General features: G+C 44.5%; 1 protein-coding gene across 1 annotated transcript; it reads left to right on the top strand.

The window, feature by feature from the left end:
* Window positions 1-18,519: 18,519 nt before the first annotated feature.
* On the top strand, window positions 18,520-23,643 carry LOC123072503 (probable RNA-dependent RNA polymerase SHL2). The gene is made up of 2 exons (XM_044496064.1): window positions 18,520-21,402; window positions 22,461-23,643. Exons 1-2 carry the CDS (start codon window positions 18,631-18,633, stop codon window positions 23,325-23,327), a joined length of 3,639 nt encoding a protein of 1,212 aa, XP_044351999.1. The 5' UTR covers window positions 18,520-18,630; the 3' UTR covers window positions 23,328-23,643.
* The last annotated feature ends 1,965 nt before the right edge of the window (window positions 23,644-25,608 follow it).

Raw genomic sequence — 25,608 nt, 5'->3', positions numbered from 1 at the left:
TCGCCGGAGAGGTACCCCACTATCTATCTTAGGGTTCAGGATGAGGGCGGTGGTCGCCGGCGGTGGCGGGGCGTTGATGGGGCGGTGGCGTGGGGATCGCCGAAGAAAAAGCTCGGCACGGGGGGGGGGCTAGAGGGATGGTCGGGGCGGCGGCGGACCGGCGGTGGGGAGTGTTTTTGGGGCGGGCGGGGCAGCGCACCGCCGGCCGCGGGCGGCGGCGGGCTGCTGTTTAGCCGGTGGTGGCTGGCAGCTCAGGAGGGGTGGAGGTTGAATATGAACCGCAGGCCCTTGATTTCTTATCCAACGGCTGCAAAATCGACTGACCAGAGATGAAAAAGTCAGTCGACCAACGTGTAGCCTCACCTTGCTAGTGTGTTCAGTTTCGAAAACAAAATTCAGTTTCGACAGCAAAATTCAGTTTCGACAGTTAGGTTCAGTTTCGATAGTTAAGTTCAGTTTTGACAGTTAAGTTCAGAGATGAGCGGGTGATGTATTTTACATCTTGCACTTTGTGGTTATGTATTTTACATCATGTATTGGAGATGCTATTAGAATTCCACTCAGGTTAACGTTGTTCGTTGCCTCTCTTGTCCTGCTTCAGCCTCGGCGTCGGACAACTCACCGGAGCTTCTCCAACGACGAAACCCTCCATCACAGCGGAGCAGTACCTCGGACTCCATCTCCAGACGCTTAAGATCTTCTTCCCCTCCTCCGACCGCAAAGTCAGCCAGAGCATCCTCACCGGCCAACCCAATCACGCTGAGATCGACATGGCTTCGCCAAAGAGGTTGTACACTTGTTGCATCTCTTTTTTACTCTACATGTTATATATATTGTCCACTGAGCACATGGATTTGTTCCTTTAGTGTCTCCTTGAAAGAAAAAATGTAGGAATTTTAATTTTCACTTGTCCTCCTTTTCAAATTCCTATTCATGAAGCACAAGACTAAGAGATAGTAGCATAATAGCATTATAACCGTACATTTTCTTGTGGTTTGACTTAATCTCACCATGCTTCTTTGCATCCTGTGATCTTCCAATTGTTGTGAATCAAACACCCAGATTGGCAGAAATCCCATGTTTTTAAATTCTCTGTTTTGCACGTGCATTCCTATCCCATTCCTGTCTATTTCCTATCCCTGCATTGTTGGATCCTCCAATTCAAACGAGCCCTCATAGAATACTTCTCTTATAGATAGTTGTCAAAGAAAACCTTGCGTGGTTTGTCCCGGTCCTGCTGCGCCGTCGTCCACCCCAGCTCAGCTGCTCCAACAACAGAAGGGTCCAGCAGAGCAGGGATCCGGCCTCCAGACTGTCTTTCGCCGCCTCAGATCTTCTTCCCCGCCGCTGGCAGCCATGAAAACTGCATTACCATCATCAATCGAGCAGATGACCTCAAGGACTACACGGGTCCGCAAGAGAGGTCACACTCTTTCGTGTCTGCTTACGTTATGCATCGCTTAATATTACATGCTACTTTATCGTCCTGCTCACCGATTAGACTCTGAATCAGCTCCAAACTAATGGTCAAACTTGAGTTTTTAAATGGTTGTGGGGTACATATCGGGGCCGCTATCAATAGCATCTACCTACTATCTGGTTAATCTCCGGTGTCTACTATGAGTTTCATGTTGGGTGGGAAACAAACAGTAAAGAAGCCATTATCTGTATTTATTAACTGAAGCCATTATCTGCCTGCTATTATTGGTTTTGGGTCTATCCACAGGTTGCTACCATCACTCTGGATTTCTGCATGCACTCCTTACATAATCTCACTATGTTTTATTCCTATGCATGACAGTTCTTGTAAACAATGGAACTGAACATGTAGAGCAAAAGAGACGAGCCTTGTGTGGCAATATAATTTCATGCAGACGTCGCTCCATGGTAGGCGCAAAGGCAGCCCCCCCTCCACGCATTTCGGATTGTAATCGAGAGGAAGATATCTGTTCTGAGGGGGATTCAGAAGGAGAAGATAACTCCTATTTACCCCCTGAGGTCTTCGCTCTAACTTGGCATGCTGATGTTGGTTATATCATGCATATGGTGTCTTGCATTGCTTACTTTATACATCAAATATGTCATCTGCTTAGTTTAGACATCCTTTGTGCGAATGCCATCTGTTTAGTTTATTCATCGTTTATGTGAATTATGCAACGCCACCTTGTTTAGCCAGGCATCATATATGTGAATTTTGCAATGCATCCTGCTTAGCTAGTCATCTTATATGTAAATTATATCAGGCCATCTTTTTTTTTGTTACATATTACATTCGTCAACAATGTTAGTACATTCAACTGCTCTTCGTGTGCATCAGCCATTTGACACGGTGATGGCAAATTCTAGAGTGAAAACAAGGTCTTCTGAGCAGCCTATGCTATCTGACGAAGCGCATATCTCGCTGATTACGGATAGCTCCTTAGAGGAGGATTCGGAGACAGATGGCCAGTCCTATTCCCCCCCCCCCCGAGGTGTATGCTCTAACTTGGCAGGGTTATATTGCTCATATCGTGCGTATGGTGTCTCGCATTGCTATGCTATTTGATTAGTTTAGACATGCTTTGTGTGAATGCCACCTGTTCAGTGTCTAACTACCATATATGTGAATTATGCATTGCCATCTTGTTGCAAGACATTATATATGTGAATTATACAATGCTATCTTGTTGCAAAGGCATTATATATGTGAATTATGCAATGCCATGTTGTTTAGCCAATAATCATGTATGTGAATTATATCATGCTATAATTTTTTTGTATTACGTGTTCCATTTGTCGACAATGTTTGTATATTCAACTACTCTTCCTGTGCATCAGTCATTTGAAGAAAAAGCGGTGATGGAAGTATCTGGAGTGAAAACAATGTATTCAGAGCAGACAATGCTACCTGCTGAAGCAGACATCTTGCTGGCTATAGAGAGCTCCTTAGAGGAGGATTTAGAGACTGATGACCAGTCCTATTTCCCCCCTGAGGTCTATGCTCAAACTTGGCAGGGTTATATTACCCATGTCATGCATGTTGTCTTGCATTGCTTAGTTTTTACATCATATATAGATTGCCATCTGCTTACTTGCTTACTATATAAATCATATATTTGAATTATATCATGCCATCATGTTTACATAGTACATACACATCATCTATCTGAATTATGGCATGGCAACCCATTTAATAAAGACACCATATAGTTATATCATCTCATCCTGTTTAGTGTTTACAGTCATCATAATTAGAATTATGGCAGTCTATCCATGAATGTATGTGAACTATGGCATGCCAACCTATTTAATAAACACATTATATAGTTATGTCATGTCATCCTGTTTACATAGTCTCATATTTTGAACTATGTCTTTCCATCTTTTTTAGTTAGCCATCATAATGTGAAATTGTGTCATGCTATCATGTTTAGTTAGCCATCAGATATGTGAAATTGTGTCATGCTATCCTGTTTGGTTAGACAACATAAATATGAATTATTTCATGCCCTCTTTTATTCCCCACTATCCATTGCACCTGTCTATCATACAATGTCTATACTTTCAATTACTTTTCTTGTTTATCAGCCATTTGAATTGGAGAGCGTGATGGCAGTATCTAAGGGAGTAACAACACGGTCTTCAGAAAAGATAGTGCTACCAGTTGATGCAGATAGAACCACGGTTGTACTTGCCCAAGGACCAGATCCACCACACATAACCCAGACTCTCGCAGATTGTACCCCTACCCAGTTGGACAGAGAACCAGCTACACCCCTTTTAACCCCAACCCCGGCAGATAGTAACCCAGTTCCAGTTGACACATCACCGTCTCCACCACAGAGCACCCAAACACGAGCGGTTAGTAAGGGAACTGCAGTGCCCAAAGCACGAGGACCACCACTCCGAATCCCAACTCAACGCTTAAAGGAGAAGAAGATTTGTTCTCAGGTCAGGTTCTATAGCTATGGTTCATACTCCTTTGCTCTTGCATTACTGTATTTACTCATACCAACTATTTTCAAATTTGAAGGATGGAATTGAAACTCGAATGGCGCAACAGGTATGTTTTAAACCTGTTTCTTTAACTGGTTTGCTGTTGTAACCTGCTCTATGTTGATTTCAGTTTCAATTGAATAAACAGTTATGTTCTCATGTCATGCACATTACAAGTGTTGTTATTGCTCTATAGTTACCCACACTTATATTCTGTCTATTCTGCTTTGTCTTGAACAAATATTATTTGAAATGTGTCTCTATCTTGATTTGGCAACAAAAACTATAATGATATAGACCATAAAGTGACCATGGCACATAGATATATGTTTGTTTCATGCTGTTATCCTATCCACTTTACTATTGAACTCATTTACCAAAATGAGTTTCATATACAACATGGTAAACATGTGATGTGTCTGCTTGTTTCTCTTTTAGAATGCGGACAAAATATTGGAGAACAGTACCGCGTTATCCAATGGTAAAGGAAGTTATGCAGATAAGGTTCAAGATAGTGAGACATCCCCGTTGGTCTCCAAGAAAGCTGATAAAAACTATCTTGACGACAGTAGGGAACCCAAAAGTCCTGTCTTGATGTAGTGTTCGAGTTACTGGCCACTACTGCTGGCACAAGCTCTTCGAACTCGCTGCCTGAATCAGTTCGTCTTCTTGAGTCTCAACTTCAAGTTGAAAGACATCGATCAGATGTGCTACGACAGGAAGCTGAAGGATTGAGGAAGTCCCTGCAGAATTCAGATGCATATTTTCTGGTGCAACAGCAAGCGCTAGAGGATTTAAGCGCCAAACAAGAGAAAGTTAATAAGCTTGCTAAGCATCTTGCCAGCATTATGGGTACCCAGGATATTGTTTCTTGAGATCTTCTTAAGTGGTTTCAGTTCTGGATTTGTTTTGCTGTGGCGTTTATTTGCGCTGGTCGCCAACTTTGACAACCAGTGTATATGATATGCTGCTTTGTTCCCTATATTTGCACTGGTGGCGAACTTTGATGCCCAGTGGATGTAATATGTGTAACAGCCGTGATAGCCTAGCATAAGTTGCTTGCTTATTTATTTCCTTGTTGTCTTGTTTATTTGTTTGTTTGTAGTCAGTGCAGTTCTTTTTAAAACTAGGCCACAATAACCATGGGCTAATATTTACTGTAGTGACACTGGGCCTCCTACGGGCCGTAGAAACAGTGGGCCTTCTACGGGCCGTAGAAACAGTAGGCCTTCTACGGGCCATAGAAACAATGGGCCTTCTACGGGCGATAGAAACAATGGGCCTTCTACGGGCCGTAGAAACAATGTGCCTTCTACGGGCCATAGAAACAATGGGCCTTCTACGGGCCGTATCATCAATGGGCCTTATATGGGCCGTATGACCATAACGGGCCATCGTTAATAGGCCGTATTTGATGACGCTATGAAAACGGCCCAACGTATTAACGGACCACAAACGGGCCGATGTAACCACGGGCTGAATTTGGCCCACAAGCAGAAAATGACAGTAACGGGCCATAAGTAAACGAATGCTGGAAATGAGCCCAAGAATAAATGGGCTCTGAGAAGGCCGAAAGATTACATTTGCTGGAAACGGCCCAACTGAATAACGGGCCATTAATGTGTATAAAGTGATATACTGTTCATTACGGGCCAGTTTCACCACCGGCTGTTAGTGGGTGTAGAGTGATACACTGTTCATTGCGGGCCAGTTTCACCACGGGTCGTTAATAGGCCAAGAGTTACATAGGGCCTCATATGGGCTGAAAGACGTCATGGGCCATACATGGGCCAGAAGTGAAAACGGGCTGGAATCATATTGGATGGCCCAGATGACGCTACTGGGCCTAATTCGGATAGGGCGTAACGGGCCTTGGGTTAGCGGGCTGTAAATGGGCTATATGCGAACAGGCCGTTAACAGGCTTTCCATGGGCCGGCTCGCCACCTTTTGACCAAGTCAAACGGGGCGGCCTTTTCACAGGAATGGGCCTCTATTGGGCCATGCCACATGTCGACGTATCATAGGCGCCTTCTGTCCAATGAGTGGATGACATCTGTCCCAACGGTGAGCCGACACATGTTTCCTCCAGCCAATGATGATTTTACACGTGGAAAATCCCCATTGGTCGGGGCTGTTAAGGGGTTATCGGATCCAAAACCCGCCCTAATAGCTTAACGGCGTTCTGTTACGGTGGATGCCACGTGTCGGTCACCCTTGACGAAAGCAGTTCTGTGACGCGCGATTTATCGTCATGGAAGTGGACACTTCCATGATGATAATTTTGGTAATGTCATCGAACACTTCTACGACAACACAGGTATGACTATCTTGATTCCGTCATAACTTTTTCATAGATGTACATGCATGACAAAAAACGCGACCTACTGTGACAAACACGTATCATCACGGAAGTGTATTTTTTTGTAGTGTTTGCTGGCTATGAGGCTGTTCCATGGATAAAGTACCGAAACATGCCAAATCTCTAGAGAGAAGTAAATGCTTATGCTTAAGTATGGGGTTGTCATAAGTATTTTGGCAAATTTGGTTGAGTGTCTAAACATCTAAATATCCTAGTACTGTAATAATGAATGCTGGATGGAGAGGGAAAATTATTCCTCTGATGAACCATGTGTTATGAGTATTGTAATGTTTCTTTTCTTCTATATCATGCGTGCATTGGAATGCTAGATGGAGAGGGCAAGGTATTCCTCTATCATCAAGCAGAGATTGAACCATGCATTAATAAGTAGTGTAATGTTTCTACTTTTCTATCATGCCTACATTGAAACTAAGTGTTAAGCATATGTCATAGTTCGAAGCAGTAGCTTCTTATGTCTTTTAAGATCTTGTTTGTTCCTATGTTCGAACCTGTACTTGATGTTTGGCATTGTTCTAGGGACTAGGTTCACAAGCCTCCCGACTTGTCTGGACTGATAGCATTTCCACTAGTAGGATCCATAGCCATTCACTTGTTTTTGCATGATTATTATTAGCTAGCTGTCATTGTCTGTTTTGCGAAAGGGGCTTGTAGAGATCATGATGAAATAGCTGGGGAAACTGAAAACTAGCAAATAATTTAAGCTAAAAATTAAGAACCTTGCAAGGGTGATGTTGTATCTATGAATGTGATTTTCTTCTTAATGCTAAGATGTGCAAAGCTTTTCATGCTCTTTAAAGAATACAGAAAATTAACTACATGACAAATCCATGCATGTTGTTCTCCTACATTAGTGTTTTAACATCCAAGAGAGTACTACCACGATTACAAGAACACAAATTTAAGCGGAGAACAACAAACAAAACTCACTGCAAGATGGCGAATGGACCAGCTGATGTTCCTCCCCACCAGGATCTCTCTCTTACACTTCTCTTTACCTCCATTGATAGAGTATCCACGATACCCAAATCAAGCAGCACACTGAGCACACTTGGATCAACCAGTATAATGACAGGCAGCGCGAGGTACGTCGATGATGTTTCAGACAAGTGTGTGGTGGGGGTGGAAACGTTATCTTGTGAAGCCGGAGTAGCATACCGTCACTATACAATAATATCCTTGTCAACCATGAAGACATTGTATTGTTTGCATACCCTTGTCATGTTCCCTTGCCACCATTGTTTTGCTTGGATCTCAATGGATCTCTTCCGGTTGCATCGATGAAACCAAATGATGAAATGTTGAACCAAATAAACACAAATGAGCATTGACTAAGGGTTGGTTGATTCTATATAGTGGTTATAAATTACTAAAACCATAATATTATCCACTATTCCAAAAATAACGCCATTCCGGTTAAACACTTAGTTGAGCTTATGCTGACATATAATATGAGCTAGATATTCATCACAACTCCAAGTATTTCCCTCATCCATATGATGACTAAGTCATAATAAAGAATTAATTCCATGGACTTCTGTGTGCATGAATATTATCATTAATAAGTTAAACAATAATAAAGAAAATTGACTAAGGGCTTTTGTCATACAATGATGCATATGCAATCTTACTAGTGCGTTAAGTGACTTGATTACTTCATTTGCTGCTTTGCACCTTATAGTTTCCTCCCCAACAATGGGAATGGTGTCCTTCAATTGCTTGGTAGTCCTACCCAAATCAACCTCAAGATGTTGAGACTTCCTAGTAAAATTGTCCACCTAGTAGTGAAGAGCTTAATCATATCACCAAGAATATCCTTGCTTTTAACTAAAAAATAGTTTTTTGCATGCTTCAACTAAAGATAACAGGCAGTATACCCAAGTGGTGCTTAGAACTCCCCATATTTAACTAGATATATATCTCATTGGTACTGAATTATCTAATGTAGTTAAAGTAATAATGTGGGAGATATTATTGTACAAGAAAAGAGGGTTAAAATCATTTGATTGTCTGGATATGTGAATTAAGGAGGAATGGAGAAGGGAATCAAGAGGCCCAACTCCCTCAGATCTGTTCCTAGGGAACCATGGTCATTGAAGTGGGGATTGGAAATTGCCAAAGAAAAAGTAACAATGTGTTAGTTGGATATACATGCGCAAGAGAAAGGCACCGTTGGAAGGGTAGATCCTATTTAACGCTCGTGTGTGTGTCAAAACGTCCTGACTTCTCTGAAGCTCGGCCTCCCGACGCCCCAAGTTGGGTCGGCCCATGTTAGCTTCATTGATTCTTTTCTTTTCTGTTTTTTTATGTTTCTATTTCTTTTATTTTGTTCTCTGTTTTTTCAATTTCCCTTTTTATTTTACCTTTTTCGTGTATTATACAAAGTTAATTGCGTGTTACAAAAAAATTTCATCGTATATTAAGAAAATGTTCACGGTATATTACAAAATTCACATGCATTATAAAATGTTCAATGTATATTAAACAATGTTCAAACGAATAATACAAATTTTCACTGTGTTCTTGAAAAAAATCCAGCATATATTATACAAATGTTCAATGTGTATTCGAAAATTGTTCAACATATATTACAATATGTTCAATACATATTTGAAAATTGTTCAAGTTATATATTCATATTTTTCAAAAATGTTCATCATATATTTAAAATAGTTCATAGTATAATAAATAAAATTTCACCGTCTATTATGAAAATGTTCATTGTATGTTCAACGTGTATTTTGAAATAATATTCACCGTATATATAAACTTGTTTATAGTACAGAAAATTTAAAAAAAAGTGCAAAAATAAAAGACCCTGGAGGAATCCAAACCAGGAAGGAAAAAATGATCTAAAGCGCTACAGTAAACAGACTGCTACAGTACACATGCATGTTACTACAGTTACGGCCTTCTACAGCCAGTGACGCTTCTTGGACCGGCCCGATGTGCTAGCCCCTGTGCGTTGCCTCCGGGCGTCGAGCAGGAGGTCTTCGTTAGAAGCTTTTTATTTCCCTGCGATAATCCCATCAACCAAATAGGTGAAGTTAACTCCCTCTTAAATTCTCAGTTCTAGCTGCCACCACATGCAGTTCTCAAAAAAAAAACTGCCACCACATGCCAAATACAGGAATGAGGTTTAAAATCAATTTTCCATGTTTACTCCCTGAGCAAACTCCCATTCCCTCTCCCTAGTATTGCCAAACACACAACCATTCCACCCACAACTCTACCGCTTATCCGAATTGCCGGTGACATGCGCTCCGGTGTACATATACTAGGAAACAATTCACATCTGGCGGGCGACTGGTCGTGCACTGAGATCGTTACCACGAAGCGGTGGGCTTGCTTCCTCCTTAGGCATGCCACGTGCCACGGGACTCACTCTCATTGCTATCCACCACACATCTGATTTCGTTATCTCTTTCCCTCTCCATCTGCAGCTCGTCTCTCTCCGTTCTCGGTTTTCCCTTCCCGCTGCAATCTCTACCGGACACCCGCTCACAATATCAACCCCCACATGGGTTGAGGTCGCATGTGCCAAATACGGACGGTTTGCTAGTTTTGAGCTAATAAATAAGGACATATTTCATTTTATTCATCAATCACATGGACACGAACATTCCTGGTACTAAGAGAGTTAAAACAAGTTGAGAGATTCTGATACCACAGCTGTAGGTCTTTCTTCTCCTTCGGTCCCTAAGCTGAGGACTGTTGCGTCCCCCCCGTGGGGAGGCCGCTGCCTCCACACGGTGGCATATGCACCTCTGGTCGGGAATCTTCGCCGGCAGGATCGAGGTTGGCCATCGAAGACGTTAAAGTCGTCAGATCTGACTCCTGGTGTGTGTTTGGCAATACTAGGGGGTACAACAGTTGCAACAAGTTCGTCTTGGGGGTACATTAACCCAGATAACAAAGTGAGGCGTGCTTCAGATGAGATGGCATGGCCAAAGGGCAGAGTGGTCTTGCTTCAGTACGTACTGCAGGGGGTCTTCTTCACATCAAGAGCATCATCAAAGGCTCCCAAACATGTAGGCAGCGAGCCTCTCAATGGGCCTCCAGCGGCCTGCTTTCGCTCCCCCATGGCACCGTATCTTGATCCGCACCAGGTGCTCGACCGAGATCCACGCGAAGCTAAGCCTCGCCGACGCGTCCTCCTCCTCCTCGCGGTCGGGCTCCAGCGCCTCCCTCCAACGCTGGACCCATTTGGGGTGGTAGGTCACTTGGTACCACGTCGAGGCCTTCATCTCGTACACCCGGTTCCTCTCGTCGTCGTCCAAGACGTCCTCGGTCTGGACCGGCGTCTCGACGATCTCGAAGACGGCCCGGAACTCCTTGCGGACGGCGGAGTAAGCGTTCTTCAGCCTCTCCTTCATGTCCCCCTTGCTTCCTGCTGTTATACTTGGGGAGCGACCATATGTGCTCCATCACGAGCTCCGCCTCCGTGCGCACACCGTACTGCTTGAGCAGCGCGTCCTAGACGAACGGCAGCGGGGAGCCCGCAATTTTCTTGTTTCATTTTTCATTTTTCATTTTTCTTTTTAAATAATTCAGGATTTCCAAAATTACAAAGAATGTGAATTTCAAAAAAAAAATCATGGGGCCAAAACATATCCCTGAATTCGAATAATGTTCTCAAATTTAAAAATGTTCGTGAATTTTCATAATTATAAAAACAATTATCAAACAAACAAATTTTGAAATTGATGAACAAATTCTCAACTCAAGAATTTTTTGAAAAAATAGGATCAAATTTTTGAAAAATAGATGATTTTTTTATATTTTATGAACATTTGTAAAAATTATGATGAATGATTTTTGAACATGATGAATATTTTTTATATTAGATGAACATTTTGAAATTGATGAACAAATTCTCAATTCAAGAACACTTTCTTAAAAATCGCATGAACTTTTTGAAAATATGGATGAATATTTCTTGAATTTGATGAATTTTTAAAAATTATGATGAACAAATTTTGAATTTCATGAATAATTTTGAATTTAGTGAACAAAAAAATGTTTAAAATTTTAAAGAAAATGTTCACAAAAAAATATTAAAAAATATGAGAATAAAAGATCAAAAAAGAAAAGAAAAGAAAACGAAAAACCAAATGCAAAACAAAAAACATAAAAACAAAATTGGAAAAGGAGAAAAACCGGAAAAAGAGATAGAAAACTCGTACGTGAACAACCTGCGCGCCATATAGGAACCGCCTTCAGCGAAACCTACGGGACGCTCGCTGAAGTGGAGCGAGATGGGCTGGCCCTGGAGCGCGGGAGGCCACAGCCTCCTTTTTTCTGTATTTTTTCTAACTAAGATTTTCGATTTATTTTTAAAAAATTTGTTCACACTTTAAAATACTCTAATATATATATATATATATATATATATATATATATATATATATATATATATATATATATATATATATATAAGAAAAACACTCCATGAAATATATTTGAAAAATGTCGACAAAGCATTTGAAAATTGTTAAATGTGTATGGATAAAATGTTTATCACGTAGATGAAAAATGCATAAAAAATTGATCATGTATTTGAAAAATGTTAATTGAGCAGTTGTAATTTTGTTGAATAGGTATTAGAAAAATGTTGATCAAGCATTTGAAAAATGTTAAATGTCTATAGAGAAAATGTTAACTATGTATTATAAACATGATGAATTTTTTTGTCATGTATATAAAATGTTAATCAAGCATGTAAAAAATGTTGAAAGAATATTTGAAAATGTTGGTTAAGCTTTTGAAAACTGTTAAATGTATATAAAGAAATGTTGACCATGTATTACAAAAATGTTGTAATTGTTTGATCATCTATATAAAAATGTTAATCAAGCATTTGAAAAAATGTTGAACTAGTATTTGAAAAATGTTAATTCGACATCGATGAATTTTTTTATCATGTTAATCAAGCATTTGAGAAAATGTTGAACAAGCATTTGAAAAATGTTAATCAAGCATTTGAAAAACATTTAATATGTATAAAAAAATGTTGATCATTTCTTAAAAAATGTTAAACTTGTATTTCAGAAACACCAAAGAAACAAAGAAACTATATCGAAGAATAACGAAAAAACATGAACAAAAAAAACACGTGAAACCAAGAAAGAAATAAAGTGAAAAACAACGATAAAAGAAAGAAAAAACAATGAAAACAAGAAAAACAAGAAAAAACGCAGAAACCCGGTGGGAAAAAAAAGAAAAAAAAAAGAAAAACCAGGAAACACAGTGAAAAACCAGCTCGTTTTGCCTAATGTAGGACGCCCCCAACTATACTTGCACCAAACAGATGCTAGCCGAGTGGTTACTAGCTCTCTCGTTCAGCCCAGAGACCAGTGTTCTATCCCTGGATTGTATCCCTTTTCTTCCCGATTCTTCTAACCCTGTGCACACTAAACCCCTTTTCTTCCCGATTCTTTTAACCCTGTGCACACTAAATGGGCCGGCCCGATACTGTTTTCGCTCGACGCAAGACATCCTTCGACCTTGTTTAAAGCGAGATATAGTCGCGGCGCTCTATATGTATCACTACGTCGAAATGGACATTATCTTTTAAGGCCTAAATGGGTAGTTGGTACGTCGTTTCATCTCATAGCCTCGCCCCTCCTCCCATTGATTTTTATCGAACGAAGGAAATCTCCAGCCACACCAAAATTTTCTCTCTTTCTATGGTTTTTTTGTTGGTCGGACGCCCCTCTCCCATGGTGCTTCTCCCCCACACGAGTGAGAGAACCCCTACATGGCCACCGCCGCCGACAATGCCTGCCTATCGGCTCCATTGATATGTCTTCAACATGTCTATAATTTTTGATTGTTCCATACTATTATATTATCATTCTTGGATGTTTTACAATCATTTTATAGTCATTTTGTATCATTTTTTGTTACTAACCTATTAACATAGTGCCCAGTGCCAGTTGTTGTTTTTTGCATGTTTTTTACGTCGCAGAAAATCAATACCAAATTGAGTCCAAACTCATCGAAACTTTTTGAGGATTTTTTTGGGCCAGAAGACATCCAGTGGGCAGGGCTGCACCTGGGGGTGCCTCGAGGAGGGCAGCACCCACCAGAGCACTCCCAGGTGGGTTGTGCCCACCTTGGGTGCCCCCTGAACCGCCTCTTTGCTCTATAAATACCCTAATATTCCAGAAACCCTAGGGGAGTCAACAAAAATCAATTCCAGCCGCCGCAGAGTCCAGAAACACCAGATCCAATCTAGACACCATAACGGAGGGGTTCACCACTTCCATTGTTGCCTCTCCGATGATGCGTGAGTAGTTATTTGTAGACCTACGTGCCCGTAGTTAGTAGCTAGATGGCTTCCTCTCTCTCTCTCTTGATTATCAATACAATGATCTCTTTGAGATCCATATGATGTAAGCCTTTTTGCGGTGTGTTTGTTGGGATCCGATGAACTTTGAGTTTATGATCAGATCTATGTTTTTATCCATGAAAGTTATTTGAGTCTTATTTGATCTCTTATATGCATGATTGTTTATAGCATTGTATTTCTTCTCCGATATTTGGGTTTTGTTTGGCCAACTTGATCTATTTATCTTGCAATGGAAACAAGTGCTTTGTGATGGGTTCGATCTTACGGTGCTTGATCCCAGTGACAGAAAGGGAAACGACACGTATGTATCGTTGCTATTAAGGATAACAAGATGGGGTCTATTTCTACATAAATAGATCTTGTCTACATCATGTCATCGTTCTTATTGCATTAGTCTGTTGCTCCATGAACTTAATACACTAGATGCATGATGGATACCGGTCGACGTGTGGAGTAATAGTAGTAGATGCAACCAGGAGTCGATCTACTAATCTTGGACGTGATGCCTATATAATGATCATTGGTTGGATATCGTCATAATTATTTGAAGTTCTATCAATTGCCCAACAGTAATTGTTTTCCCGCCGTTTGCTATTTTCTCGAGAGAAGCCACTAGTGAAACCTACGACCCCCGGGTCTCTTTTCTATTTGCCTTTGCATTTATTTTCAAATCTATTAAACCAAAAATACAATAATACCTTGCTGCAATTTATTTGTTACGCGATCTATTTATCCTATCTACCACATTTACCTCGCGATATTAGCCTATCTTGAGGCACCATACCCGAAAGGGACTGACAACCCCTTTAACACGTCGAGTTGCGAGTATTTGTTATTTGTGTGCAGGTGCTATTTACATGGTGTGAGGAGGTTCTCCTAGTGGTTCAATAACCTTGGTCTCATCACTGAGGAAAATACCTACCGTCTCTATACTACATTCATCCATTCCTCTTTGGGGAAATACCGACGTAGTTCTAGCAGACATCATCCACCTCCCACGTTGTTTTCCCCTTTGATTGGTTTCCCAGGCTCCGCCCCTATCAACAAGCCCAAGCTGCTCCGCTCCACCTTCGCCCATCGGCCATGTCCTCCCACCTCCCCTCCACCTCTCCACATCCCGGACCAGGTGAGGGTTGGTGGTGTCGATGCAGACTCAGACGGCGACGGTGAGGTAGGCGGGGATGCTGGTGGAGCAGGATGCATGTCCCTCTCGTACCCTCACCACTCTCTTCACCCGGACGCGGACGCCACCGCCGCCCATCGCGCAAGTCTGTATGTTCCTTGGAACATCCCCAAGGCGGGTGATACCTCCTTCTATTGGAACGGAAAATTGTATCATGCACCTATTCCCTAGAGCTGACCCTGTGTTATTGAACCCACGAGAGGAAGATTCCCTTGAAGCGATGGTCTCTAGCAAGCTTCTGTCAAAGTGTCAAATCCAGCTTTTGACTGGATCAAGCAAGCAAATAGTGATTCAAATACTTATAACAAAAAGAGGTACGAGTATGATGTCTTAATGCTTACAACCATGTATTTGTGTTGGGACCAAATATGATCTTAATTTGTGCGCGGAAGTCACCCATTGAGATGTGCTTGTTATGGATCGAAGTGGGGGATGCGTCCAAATAACATCTTGACTGGCACGAGTCCCGCATCAAGAATCAGTTGTCCTACCGCAGGCCCTATCCGTCGCACGGGGTTGCCTCAAAAGTTAAGATAATACAATCAGACAAGAGTTTTGGGCATTGAATGACTACACCTCATGTATGGCCAAGGATATGATCCATGTTACCCTACGGAACCTTACTGTCATCGGTGTTCGGAATAACACTTCACGGTCTCCCCGCTCCTAACCTCACCGGTGCTCAATCTCCATGATCCTTGGTACCTGCAGGGATGAAGACCACGAATAAGACAAGAGACATCTACAGAACAATTTTATTTCACACATATATGACATTATTTTAAAACCTTTCCATTGATCCCCACAACAAGCCTCAACCCATACCTTACCGAACTACTCACACATGTTTGTACTTCGTTTGGTACGGTTTTTCCGCAAGACAAAAAACATGCATTGGGACTGGGCAATAAGCTAATAGGTTAGTCCATAAAAATAGCATACAAAAGTGATAAAATAGCATGAAACAATAAAAAAATAGATATATTGTAGACATATTAGTATCTCACAGACTTCACGCAAGCCATAACCAGAAAAATTCACTTCCATAGAAACCCCACTTGATTAGGACATCCTCCAGAAAATCCCAGTCCACCTGGTCATAACCTTTAGATAGATCCAGCTTATATGCATAGTACATCGATGGTCCATTCCTCGAGGACTGAATAAAATGAATACACTCAAAGGCAATGATCGAATTGTCCGAAATAAGTCACCCAGGGATGAAGGCACTTTGATTCTCCAAAATAAGTTGTGTACGTAAAAGGCCAAAGATGATTTACCAAACACACTGACACAATCTTATAAACTACGTTACACAAGCTAATTGGCCTAAAGTCCATTAGTTCCTTCCGTCATGATTCCAGTCTAAAAAAACATCAGGGCAGCTGCAATAATTTTAGATTTGACAATATCCCAATTTCATTGATAGAAAGGGACAGGAAACCCATTTGTACCTAGAGCCTCTAGTGGACCGATTTGAAAAAAGGTATCAAACACCTCTTTTTCGAAGAAAGGCACAATTAAGGCATCATTCACCTCATTCATCACTTTACCCTCAATGCAATCTAGTATCGTTGTCGGTGAAAGGGTAGGATCCTTCTTCTATACCTCCTTGAAGTAGGAGGATGCCATGTGTTCCATATCAGTCGGAGCACCAAGATCCATCATCATTACGGAGGTGTTGAATAAAATTCCGCCTTGCTCTCCAAACTGCCCGATGATGAAGATACTTGGTGTTCCTCTCACCTTCTTTCAGCCAATTGATGTGAGACCTTTGGAGCCACAACATCTCTTCTCCATAAAGAAATTCATCCAACTAATTCATCTTCTCCCTTATCCTTGACCGATCTGCATTATCTAGCTGAAGTGATGCCAACTAAGATGGCAACTTTTCAATATCCCTTGTCACATGACCAAAATTCTCGGGACACCGAGCTTTCAGGCTATTCGTCACCTCTTGTAGTGTCATTTCCACCAATCCTCCATCCGACCGCTTCGCAATCCATGCAGAAGCAGTTACTTCTGGGAGGGGCATCCCTCTCCAACATAATCTACTACCTAGGCGTGCGTCGGTGCTTAATATTACCTTCCTCGGCTAGTAGCTGCACCATAATAAGGCAATGATCTGAACAGGAAGTTGCTTGGTGCAACACTCGTGCCCTCAGGAAAAGGTCACACCATGCTTCATCAGCGCATGCGTGATCCAGATGTACCCGCACATTGTGGCCACCTATATGTCCATTACCGTATGTGAAGGGGACTCCTAAGAAACGAAGATTTTCCAACTCACATACCACAAGCGAATCACGGAAAGCACTCATTTGACTCTCCGATCTCATTGTCAAACAAAAGTGCTCATGCTGCCACATCGCTTCATTAAAATCCCCACAAACTAGCCACGAATCCTCTCACACCACCAACCTCTTAGGATGTTGCCACATTAAGTACCGGTTTTCTAGCCATGGCTCTCCATACACAAAAGTTCCTCACCAGTGTAGTGCTTCCATCCATCACTATCACATCAAAACATCTCTGGCATGAATCAAGAATGGTTACTTGCAATGACTCGTCCCAAAAGAGAGCTGGTCCATCGCTTTGACCATCACTTGCAACACCACAAAATCCTTTGAGACCAATTCTCCACTTCAACTTTTCTACTTCAACAAATGCTTGCCTTGTCTACAAGAGGAAGATGAGCTTTGGGGAATTGGCTTTAAGAGGGCCACAACCTCACGAATTGTATGACAGTTCCCTCCTCCCCGACAGTTCCATGCGAGTATATTCAAGTGTTCCATAGATTCAATCAACAATCCATGAGGCTCCCACAACAAGCCACCTGACAACGGATGGCCAGGAGGCTCGCTTCGCTTGCAGAGAGCCTAGGGAGGCGTGTACTCCACCATCCTTTATAGGAGTAAATAGGTACATATAGAACAAAGTAGACGAAAATCACCGGACCAGCCAAACCAAAAATATTACCTCCTTTTATTAGTAGGTATAGAAGTGATATTATTTTTGGCGTATAGCTAACTATGGGCCTCTTTGATTTGCAGGATTCTGAAAACGCAGGAATAAAAAGCATAGGAATGGAACGTCATGCTAATCTCAATCCTATGATTTTGGGTTCTTTGATTGCATCGTACAAAAACAAAAGGATTGTTTCAAAGAGGTTTGTGTGGATTCTAGAAATCCTACGAAAGATAGCTCATAGAAATCCTTAAAAATTCCTATAGGATCCTTATGAATCAAACAACCAACATAGGAATAATTCCCGAGGATTATAATTAACCCTCCAAAATTCCTATGTAAATCCTTTAAATCAAAGGAGCCCTAAATTTTGAGGGGGTGTTTTATAAGTTTATATACATTAAGGAGGAGGTAGTAGAAAAAAATATATTTACTTGAGAATTACTAGCAACTACTCTCTTTATGGTTTCTAACAGTAAAAAGTATAAGTATTGTCTTTATAATTTGGGTGCTCCAAGATCACAACCATGCTACCAATATGAATGCAGTCAATCTTTTTTCATCCTCCTTTTGCTTCCCCATGCATTCATCTCCTTGATTGACGAGTGAAAACCATAAATGAGTGAAGAAAAAGAGGGCGGCTTCACACCTTTCACACCCTCGTCGCGGTTATAAAATTTTGCCCCCTCACGACTCCACTAATCAAAACCGACCCCAAACCCGAACCAATCCCCTCCGGCCCGCCGCCGCGGCAACCGCCGCCAGCAGCAGCAATGGGGCCGCCGCGCGCCGGCGACCTGGTGACCACGCAGGTCAGCCTGGGCGGGTTCGACGCCGCCGTCCGGGCGCGCGACCTCGCCGACTTCCTCGAGCTCGAGGCGGGCCCCGTCTGGCGCTGCCGCGTCAAGACCTCCACGACCCCGCAGGACGCGGACCCCGACTTCCTCCTCCCCGCCGCCGCCGCCGCCGCCGCCCTCGACCCCGGCCAGGCGCAGCAGCGGCTCGTCCCCGTGCCGCCGCACGCCTTCGTCCACTTCGCGCGCCCGGAGGCGGCCCGCCGCGCCGCCGACGCCGCCGGCCGCTGCGAGCTCATCCTCTCCGGGAAGCCGCTCCGCGCCGCCTCCGCGCCCGACAGCGCGCTCCGGGCCTCCCGCCGCCGCGGCGTCGCGCCGTTCCGCTTCCCCGGGTCCCGCCTCGAGGTCGGCGACCTCCCCGCCCCCGACGCCTTCCTCGCCGCCTGGCGCTGCCCCGGCCCGGACGACGGCGCCGGCGGGCTCGAGTTCGCCGTCGACCCGTTCGACGGCTCCTGCCGCTTCGTCTTCGCCCGCGACACCGCCTTCGCGTTCAGGGAACTCCGCGAGGCCGCCGTCGTCATGCGCTGCGACGTCAAGCTCGAGTTCCCCGTCCGCGACGTCGCCGAGGTCAGGGTGTTCAAGCTCGACTGCTCGCTGCTGCTCCGGCTCTCGGCGGCGCCGCTCGTCTACTACCGCACGGCGGACGACGACATCTACGAGTCCGTGCCGTTCGACCTGCTCGACGACGACGACCCGTGGATCCGGACCACCGACATCACCCCCAGCGGTGCCATCGGGCGGTGCGGCGTTTACAGGATCACAATCCCGGCGCGGTTCTGGTCCAAGATGGAGCGCGCGCTGGCCTACATGAAGGAGAGGAGGGTGACCGTCGTCGAGTGCGGCGGTGGGTGGGGGGCCAGGAGGAGGGGGCTCACCGTGCGTGACGAGCCCGAGTTTGGGGAGCGGATGCAGGACCTCTTCTTCTGCGTGCAGCACGCCGAGGGGATCAAGTTTCCGGCGCTGTTCCTCGTGAACGCGCTGGTGCACAAGGGAGTGATCAATCAGCACCAGCTCACGCCTGAATTCTTCGGTTTGCTCCTGGGGAGGGAGGAGGATGTCAATGTGGCTGCACTCAAGGAATTCTGGGGGATCAAATTCCCGGTCTTCGATGCGTGCCGGAGGCTGAAGAATCTGCAGGACAGGGTTGCCAGAAACCCCAAACTCCTTAACAGCAAGATTGGGGATGACCATTCTGAGGTGAGGAGGCTGGTGATCACGCCCACCAGGGCGTATTGCCTGCCGCCGCAAGTGGAGCGCTCTAACCGTGTTGTCCGGCATTATTGCGTAGTCGCGGACAGGTTCCTCAGGGTAACTTTTATGGATGAGGGCATGCAGCAACTCAACAGCAATGTGCTGAATTTCTCTGCTGCTCAGATCGTCAAGGATTTGATGTCAAACTCGTTCCTGCAGCATAAGACAACAGTGTACAAGCGTGTTAAGACATTTTTGACAGAAGGTTTCCACATGTGTGGCCGGAAATACTCGTTTCTTGCATTCTCATCAAACCAGCTGAGGGACAGATCTGCCTGGTTCTTTGCAGAGGACAGAACGGACAGAACGAGAACTGTAGAAAGCATCAGGAAATGGATGGGCCGGTTCACAAGTAAGAATGTAGCAAAGCATACTGCTCGGATGGGGCAGTGCTTCTCATCGACATATGCAACGGTGGTGATGCAGCCACATGAGGTCAATGAGTGTCTTGAGGATGTTGAACGTAATGGGTACGTTTTCTCTGATGGAATCGGCAAGATTACCCAGGAACTTGCACTGGAAGTCGCTAAGAAGCTGCAACTGACAGATAATCCCCCATCTGCTTACCAGATCAGGTATGCAGGCTTCAAGGGTGTTATAGCTGTCTGGGAAGGAGAGAATGATGGGATACAGCTTTCCCTGAGGCCAAGCATGCACAAGTTTGACTCTTCCCACACTGTGTTAGAGGTGGTCTCATGGACAAAGTTTCAGCCAGGATTCTTAAACCGTCAGATCATTACATTACTCTCCTCCTTGAATGTCCCGGATGCTATCTTTTCACAAATGCAGAAAGACATGCTGTCTAATCTCAACAATATTTTGACTGACACTGATGTTGCTTTTGACGTTGTAACCACCTCTTGTGCTGACGAAGGAAACACCGCAGCACTGATGTTGAGTGCTGGCATTTCACCTGGAACTGAGCCGCACCTGAAAGCATTGCTGTTGGCTATAAGGTCCTCACAGCTACTGGGTCTTTTGGAAAAATCAAGGATTTTTGTTCCCAAGGGAAGGTGGTTGATGGGCTGCCTTGATGAACTTGGGATCCTTGAGCAAGGACAGTGCTTTATTCGGGCCTCATCTCCAGTACTCAATAATTCTCTGCTGAAGCATGCACCAAGATCTTCCTCAGAGAACAACAATGCAGAGACCGTTATAGGTACTGTTGTAATGGCAAAGAATCCGTGCCTTCATCCAGGGGATGTCCGGATCCTTGAAGCCATTGATGTGCCTGCTTTGCATCACCTTGTTGATTGCTTGGTCTTTCCCAAGAATGGCGAGAGGCCACACGCCAATGAAGCATCTGGGAGTGATCTTGATGGGGATCTATACTTTGTGACCTGGGATGAAAAACTTATCCCACCGGGCAAAAGAAGCTGGAACCCTATGGACTACTCCCCAGCCGAAGCAAAACAACTACCGCGCAAAGTAACCCAATCTGTAAGTTAAACTAACCTTGGCATTTATGCATTTCTTCCCTGAAAATTCAGTGTATGGATATATTCCATTAAATACTTGTTCACCTCTCTGATGTCTTCCCGTTAGTAATTTCTGCTTAACATGTTAGTGTTCTTACTGAAACAATCCCTGCCGTAGCTAAATAAGCAACTTAAATATAAATAGTCAAGGAAATTCTATCATAGTTTGGACCCTGAATCAGGGATTCTGTTTCTTCCTACTAATTCCATGCCTGTTAATTGGCATGGGAAACCCTAAACCTCTTGAACTGTTGGATTATAATTTCTACTCGCCATTTGACCTATCTCTATTTGGTTATATTGTCTGCAATTTGATTAACAGATGACAATAGCTTTAACTACATTTGTTTAGGGACAACCCAGTAAGCACTTTGTTATTTCATTTATATCCCATTTCCTTTGCTTTGAGATCCAGATTAGTTCAATTAAACTAGTTTTGAGTCGAGTCGAGTCGATCCAATGATCCAGAGAAAGTAAAACTTGCACCCTTGATATTTTTGTGTGTATTAGGTAGGGGCTAAAGGCTTGACAAATTCTGAAGGTAACAGCCAGGAAGCCTAATGTGTACAGCTGGATTTCAATATAATTTGATTTTATTCTGGGAGAACTGTAGCTGTAGAGTACAATCATAGATTTTTAACTTACCAGATGTCTGGATTGCAGTTGTAGATCGATACCCCTTTTGGTTCATTTGATGTGTGGTTACCCTGTTTCCAAAAGCTAAGTTAATTGTTTCCATCGTTTGGAATTGAAGTCAAGAACTCCTGATCATTACTCAGGCATAAACACTTTTCAGTTCATCATCAACTAGCTCTTTCTCTTTGCTTTTTGTAAATGAACATATGCTCTTATCATCCAATTGATCTGATACATGTAGCTAATATACACAAATTTTAAGGTGCATCTTCATTTCATCTGGTTTCTTCAAATTGCTTTGTCCTTGAGTTGTGATAAATATTATTAGTACTCTTTTTCAATACAATATTTACTAATACAAGGTCTTTGTACTGTTAACAACAGGATATCGTTGATTTCTTTTTGAAGAACATGGTAAATGAGAAACTGGGTCCGATAAGCAATGCTCATGTTGTCCATGCCGATATGAGCGAGTATGGAGCAATGGACGAGAAGTGCATTCAGTTGGCAGAACTAGCAGCATTCGCTGTTGACTTCCCCAAGACGGGCAAAATCGTGTCGATGCCGCCGGCCCTTCGACCAAAACTCTACCCCGACTTCATGGGGAAGGATGATGCCATCTCCTACAAATCAGAGAAGATCCTCGGAAGGCTGTACCGGTCGATCCAAGAAGCCTCCAGCAGCGACCTGGTCCCAGAAGAAACCTGCACGCTGAACGACCTGCCTTACGACACGGACATGGAGGTCCCCGGCGCGGCGGATTTCCTGTCGAGCGCGTGGCAGTGCAAGTGCTCGTACGAGGCGCAGCTGGACGCGCTGCTCAAGCAGTACGGCGTGCGCACGGAGGCGGAGCTGGTGACGGAGCACATATGGTCGCTCCCCAAGTACAACAGCAGGAAGCAGGGGGACATAAAGGAGAGGCTGAAGAACGCCTACTCTGCTCTCCGCAAGGAGTTCCGGGCCATCTTCGAGAGCGTCGAGGCCGGCCTGGACGAGGACGAGAGGAACCGGGTGTACGAGATGAAGGCCTCGGCGTGGTACCAGGTGACCTACCACCCCAAATGGGTCCAGAGGTCGAGGGAGGCGCTGGAGCCCGACCGCGAGGAGGAGGACGCGCCGGCGAGGCTTAGCTTTGCGTGGATCCCGGTGGAGCACCTGGCGCGGATCAAGCTGCGGTGCCGCGGGGGAGTGAAGGTGGGCCGCCGGGGGCCCGTCGAGAGGCTCGCCGCCTACATGTCTTGGAGCCTGTGACGCTCTTGGTGTGAAGCTCTAGCAGACCCCTGCAGCACGTACTGAAGCAAGACCACTCTGCCCTTTTGCCATGCCATCTGCAGCGCATGCCTCACGATTCTTATCTGGGTTTATGTATCCCAAAGCCCTACTTGTTGGGAACTCTCTTAATTAGGTACTAGGAGTGCTTGCACTTGAATAAATAAATGCTCCATAACCCTGCCAAAACTGACTGTGTGTGTGTGTGTGTGTGAGGCCTGCAGCAGTGGTGCTATCTGAATTTTTCATCTGTTTTGCATGTTGCAGTTTGCTATCTGAATTTTTCAACTGTTTTGTATGTTGCAGTTTTCAATCTGTAGTAGTCCTTGTGGCCTTCTGAATATGACCTGGGAACATGAGGTTTCCACTGTTCACAAAATCTCTTATAATTGAGTTCATTTAGAGCATCTACAACCACACATGGCAAAAGTGAGCCCCCGAACGACATGGACGCGTCCGGTTGTGTCCGTGGGCAGCCGGCCGATCATCCCCCATAGTTCACGCATCACAACCACACTCCCCATTTGACTATTATGTATTTTCATATCACAACCACACCTCATTTGGCGATATTTATTTTCATACAAAGCCATGCAACATTCATGATGTGCATACCTTGAACATAGCAAACTAACACGTGCACTACTCGTCATCGGATGTGTTGATGACGTTCGTGTCGGAGCCGCCGACCTCGTGGTAAATGGCGGCCTGGCGAAACGGCGGTGCCTCCTCGGACACGAAGGCCGCCTCAAGCTCCATGCCCTCCAGACTATCCGGAGGCAGGCCGGGCGCAACGCGTGTGACGTGATGCACGGCGCGTGCCTCCTCCGCAACGTGCATCTCCGCCTGGCGCTCCGGCATGAGCAGCTAGTAGTAGGTAATCTTGTTGTGGACCATGGCGGTGTCGACGGGCCTGAGATTCGAAGTGGAATAGGAGAGGAGTGTCAGCGGCGGAGCGGGCGGGGAGGGGTGATGGAATGGGACGGGGCTAGGGTTGCCTTGCCGTCTAGCTTAAATAGCTGGGCTTGGCCCCTCGGGCGACGCACTGGAGCAGCGCCATGAATGCGTCATCACCTAAAACAGAGAAGGCACCAGTCGGATCGACGAGGGTTAGGTGCCTGAAATATGGGCTAGGTATGGGGTGCCGGTGAGCCTGGACGTTTGAACAGGTCTAGTTGGGTGGCAATTTTCTGTCCAACTAGTGACCGGCAAATCGGCAGACGTTTGTGGCGGATATAGGAGCTCCCATTGCAGATTCTCCTGCTTTTTTTACCTAGTTTAGCTAAGCCGTGATTCACCAAGTCCATGTCACGACTAATCTTAACAAATTGTACTTGTAGGTCTCTTTCTTTAGTTATCGGGTGTTGACCCTTGTCGTGGTGGCCATTATCACCTGGAACCCCTGCGGTGGTAAGGAGGAGGCACCCGCGGCCATTTACGAAGAATGACCTTTTCTAGCTCGCAATTTTAGTATTATGAAGTTTAACTACTGTCATAGGGAGGCCAATATGGCGGCAGATGTGCTAGCTAGGAATTCGGGGACCTCTCAAACTATTGTGTGAAAGTCAGAGCCTTCGGGTTTTTTAGTTGAAGTTCTTTCAAACCGCCATGATAGCATTTTCTCAAAAAAGCTAGGAGGCCAATATGGCGGCAGATGCGCCGGCCAGCAGGGCTGCAGATGGCGGAGATGGCCTAGGCACCCCAACACATAACAATATACCTGCTAGTGCTACTACTTTTTTTAGAGGAAATTATGCCGCTTTATTTAAACAAAGCTAGGAATCTCGTCTGAAATTACATCTAAAATAAAGTCTGATGGCGATCCCACCCAAATCTCCGAACGGTTCTCACGTACGCCTACTTTCGCAAGTTTATGAGTGGCTACATTCCCAGAACGACGAACCCATGACACCTTGGCCTCATCCATAGTACTGAGCAACGCCTTGATCTCCTGCACCCATGGCCCAACAGCAGAAAGATTCCTCTCCGGATTGTTGAGCATCTGCACTAGAGCTAGGCAATCCAGCTCAACATGCGCCCGCCGTACGATTTAGATCAATCGCCATGCGGACTGCTCTTCTACATGCTAGAACTTCCACCATCTCAAGATCAGCAATATTTAGGAAGAAGTGGCATAGCCCGGATTGGAACACCGCGTGGTGATCTCAAAGGACCGCACCACCTCCTCCTTTCTCCCCATGCCTGGAGACCCCACCCTCGGAGTTGATCTTTACCCATCCAATTGCAGGAGGTCCCCACCGCT

This window comes from Triticum aestivum, chromosome 3B (assembly GCF_018294505.1).
Source record: "Triticum aestivum cultivar Chinese Spring chromosome 3B, IWGSC CS RefSeq v2.1, whole genome shotgun sequence".
Taxonomy (NCBI): Eukaryota; Viridiplantae; Streptophyta; class Magnoliopsida; order Poales; family Poaceae; genus Triticum; species Triticum aestivum.
Note: the sequence above shows the minus strand (reverse complement) of the source record. Positions and strands in the feature narration are given on the sequence as shown.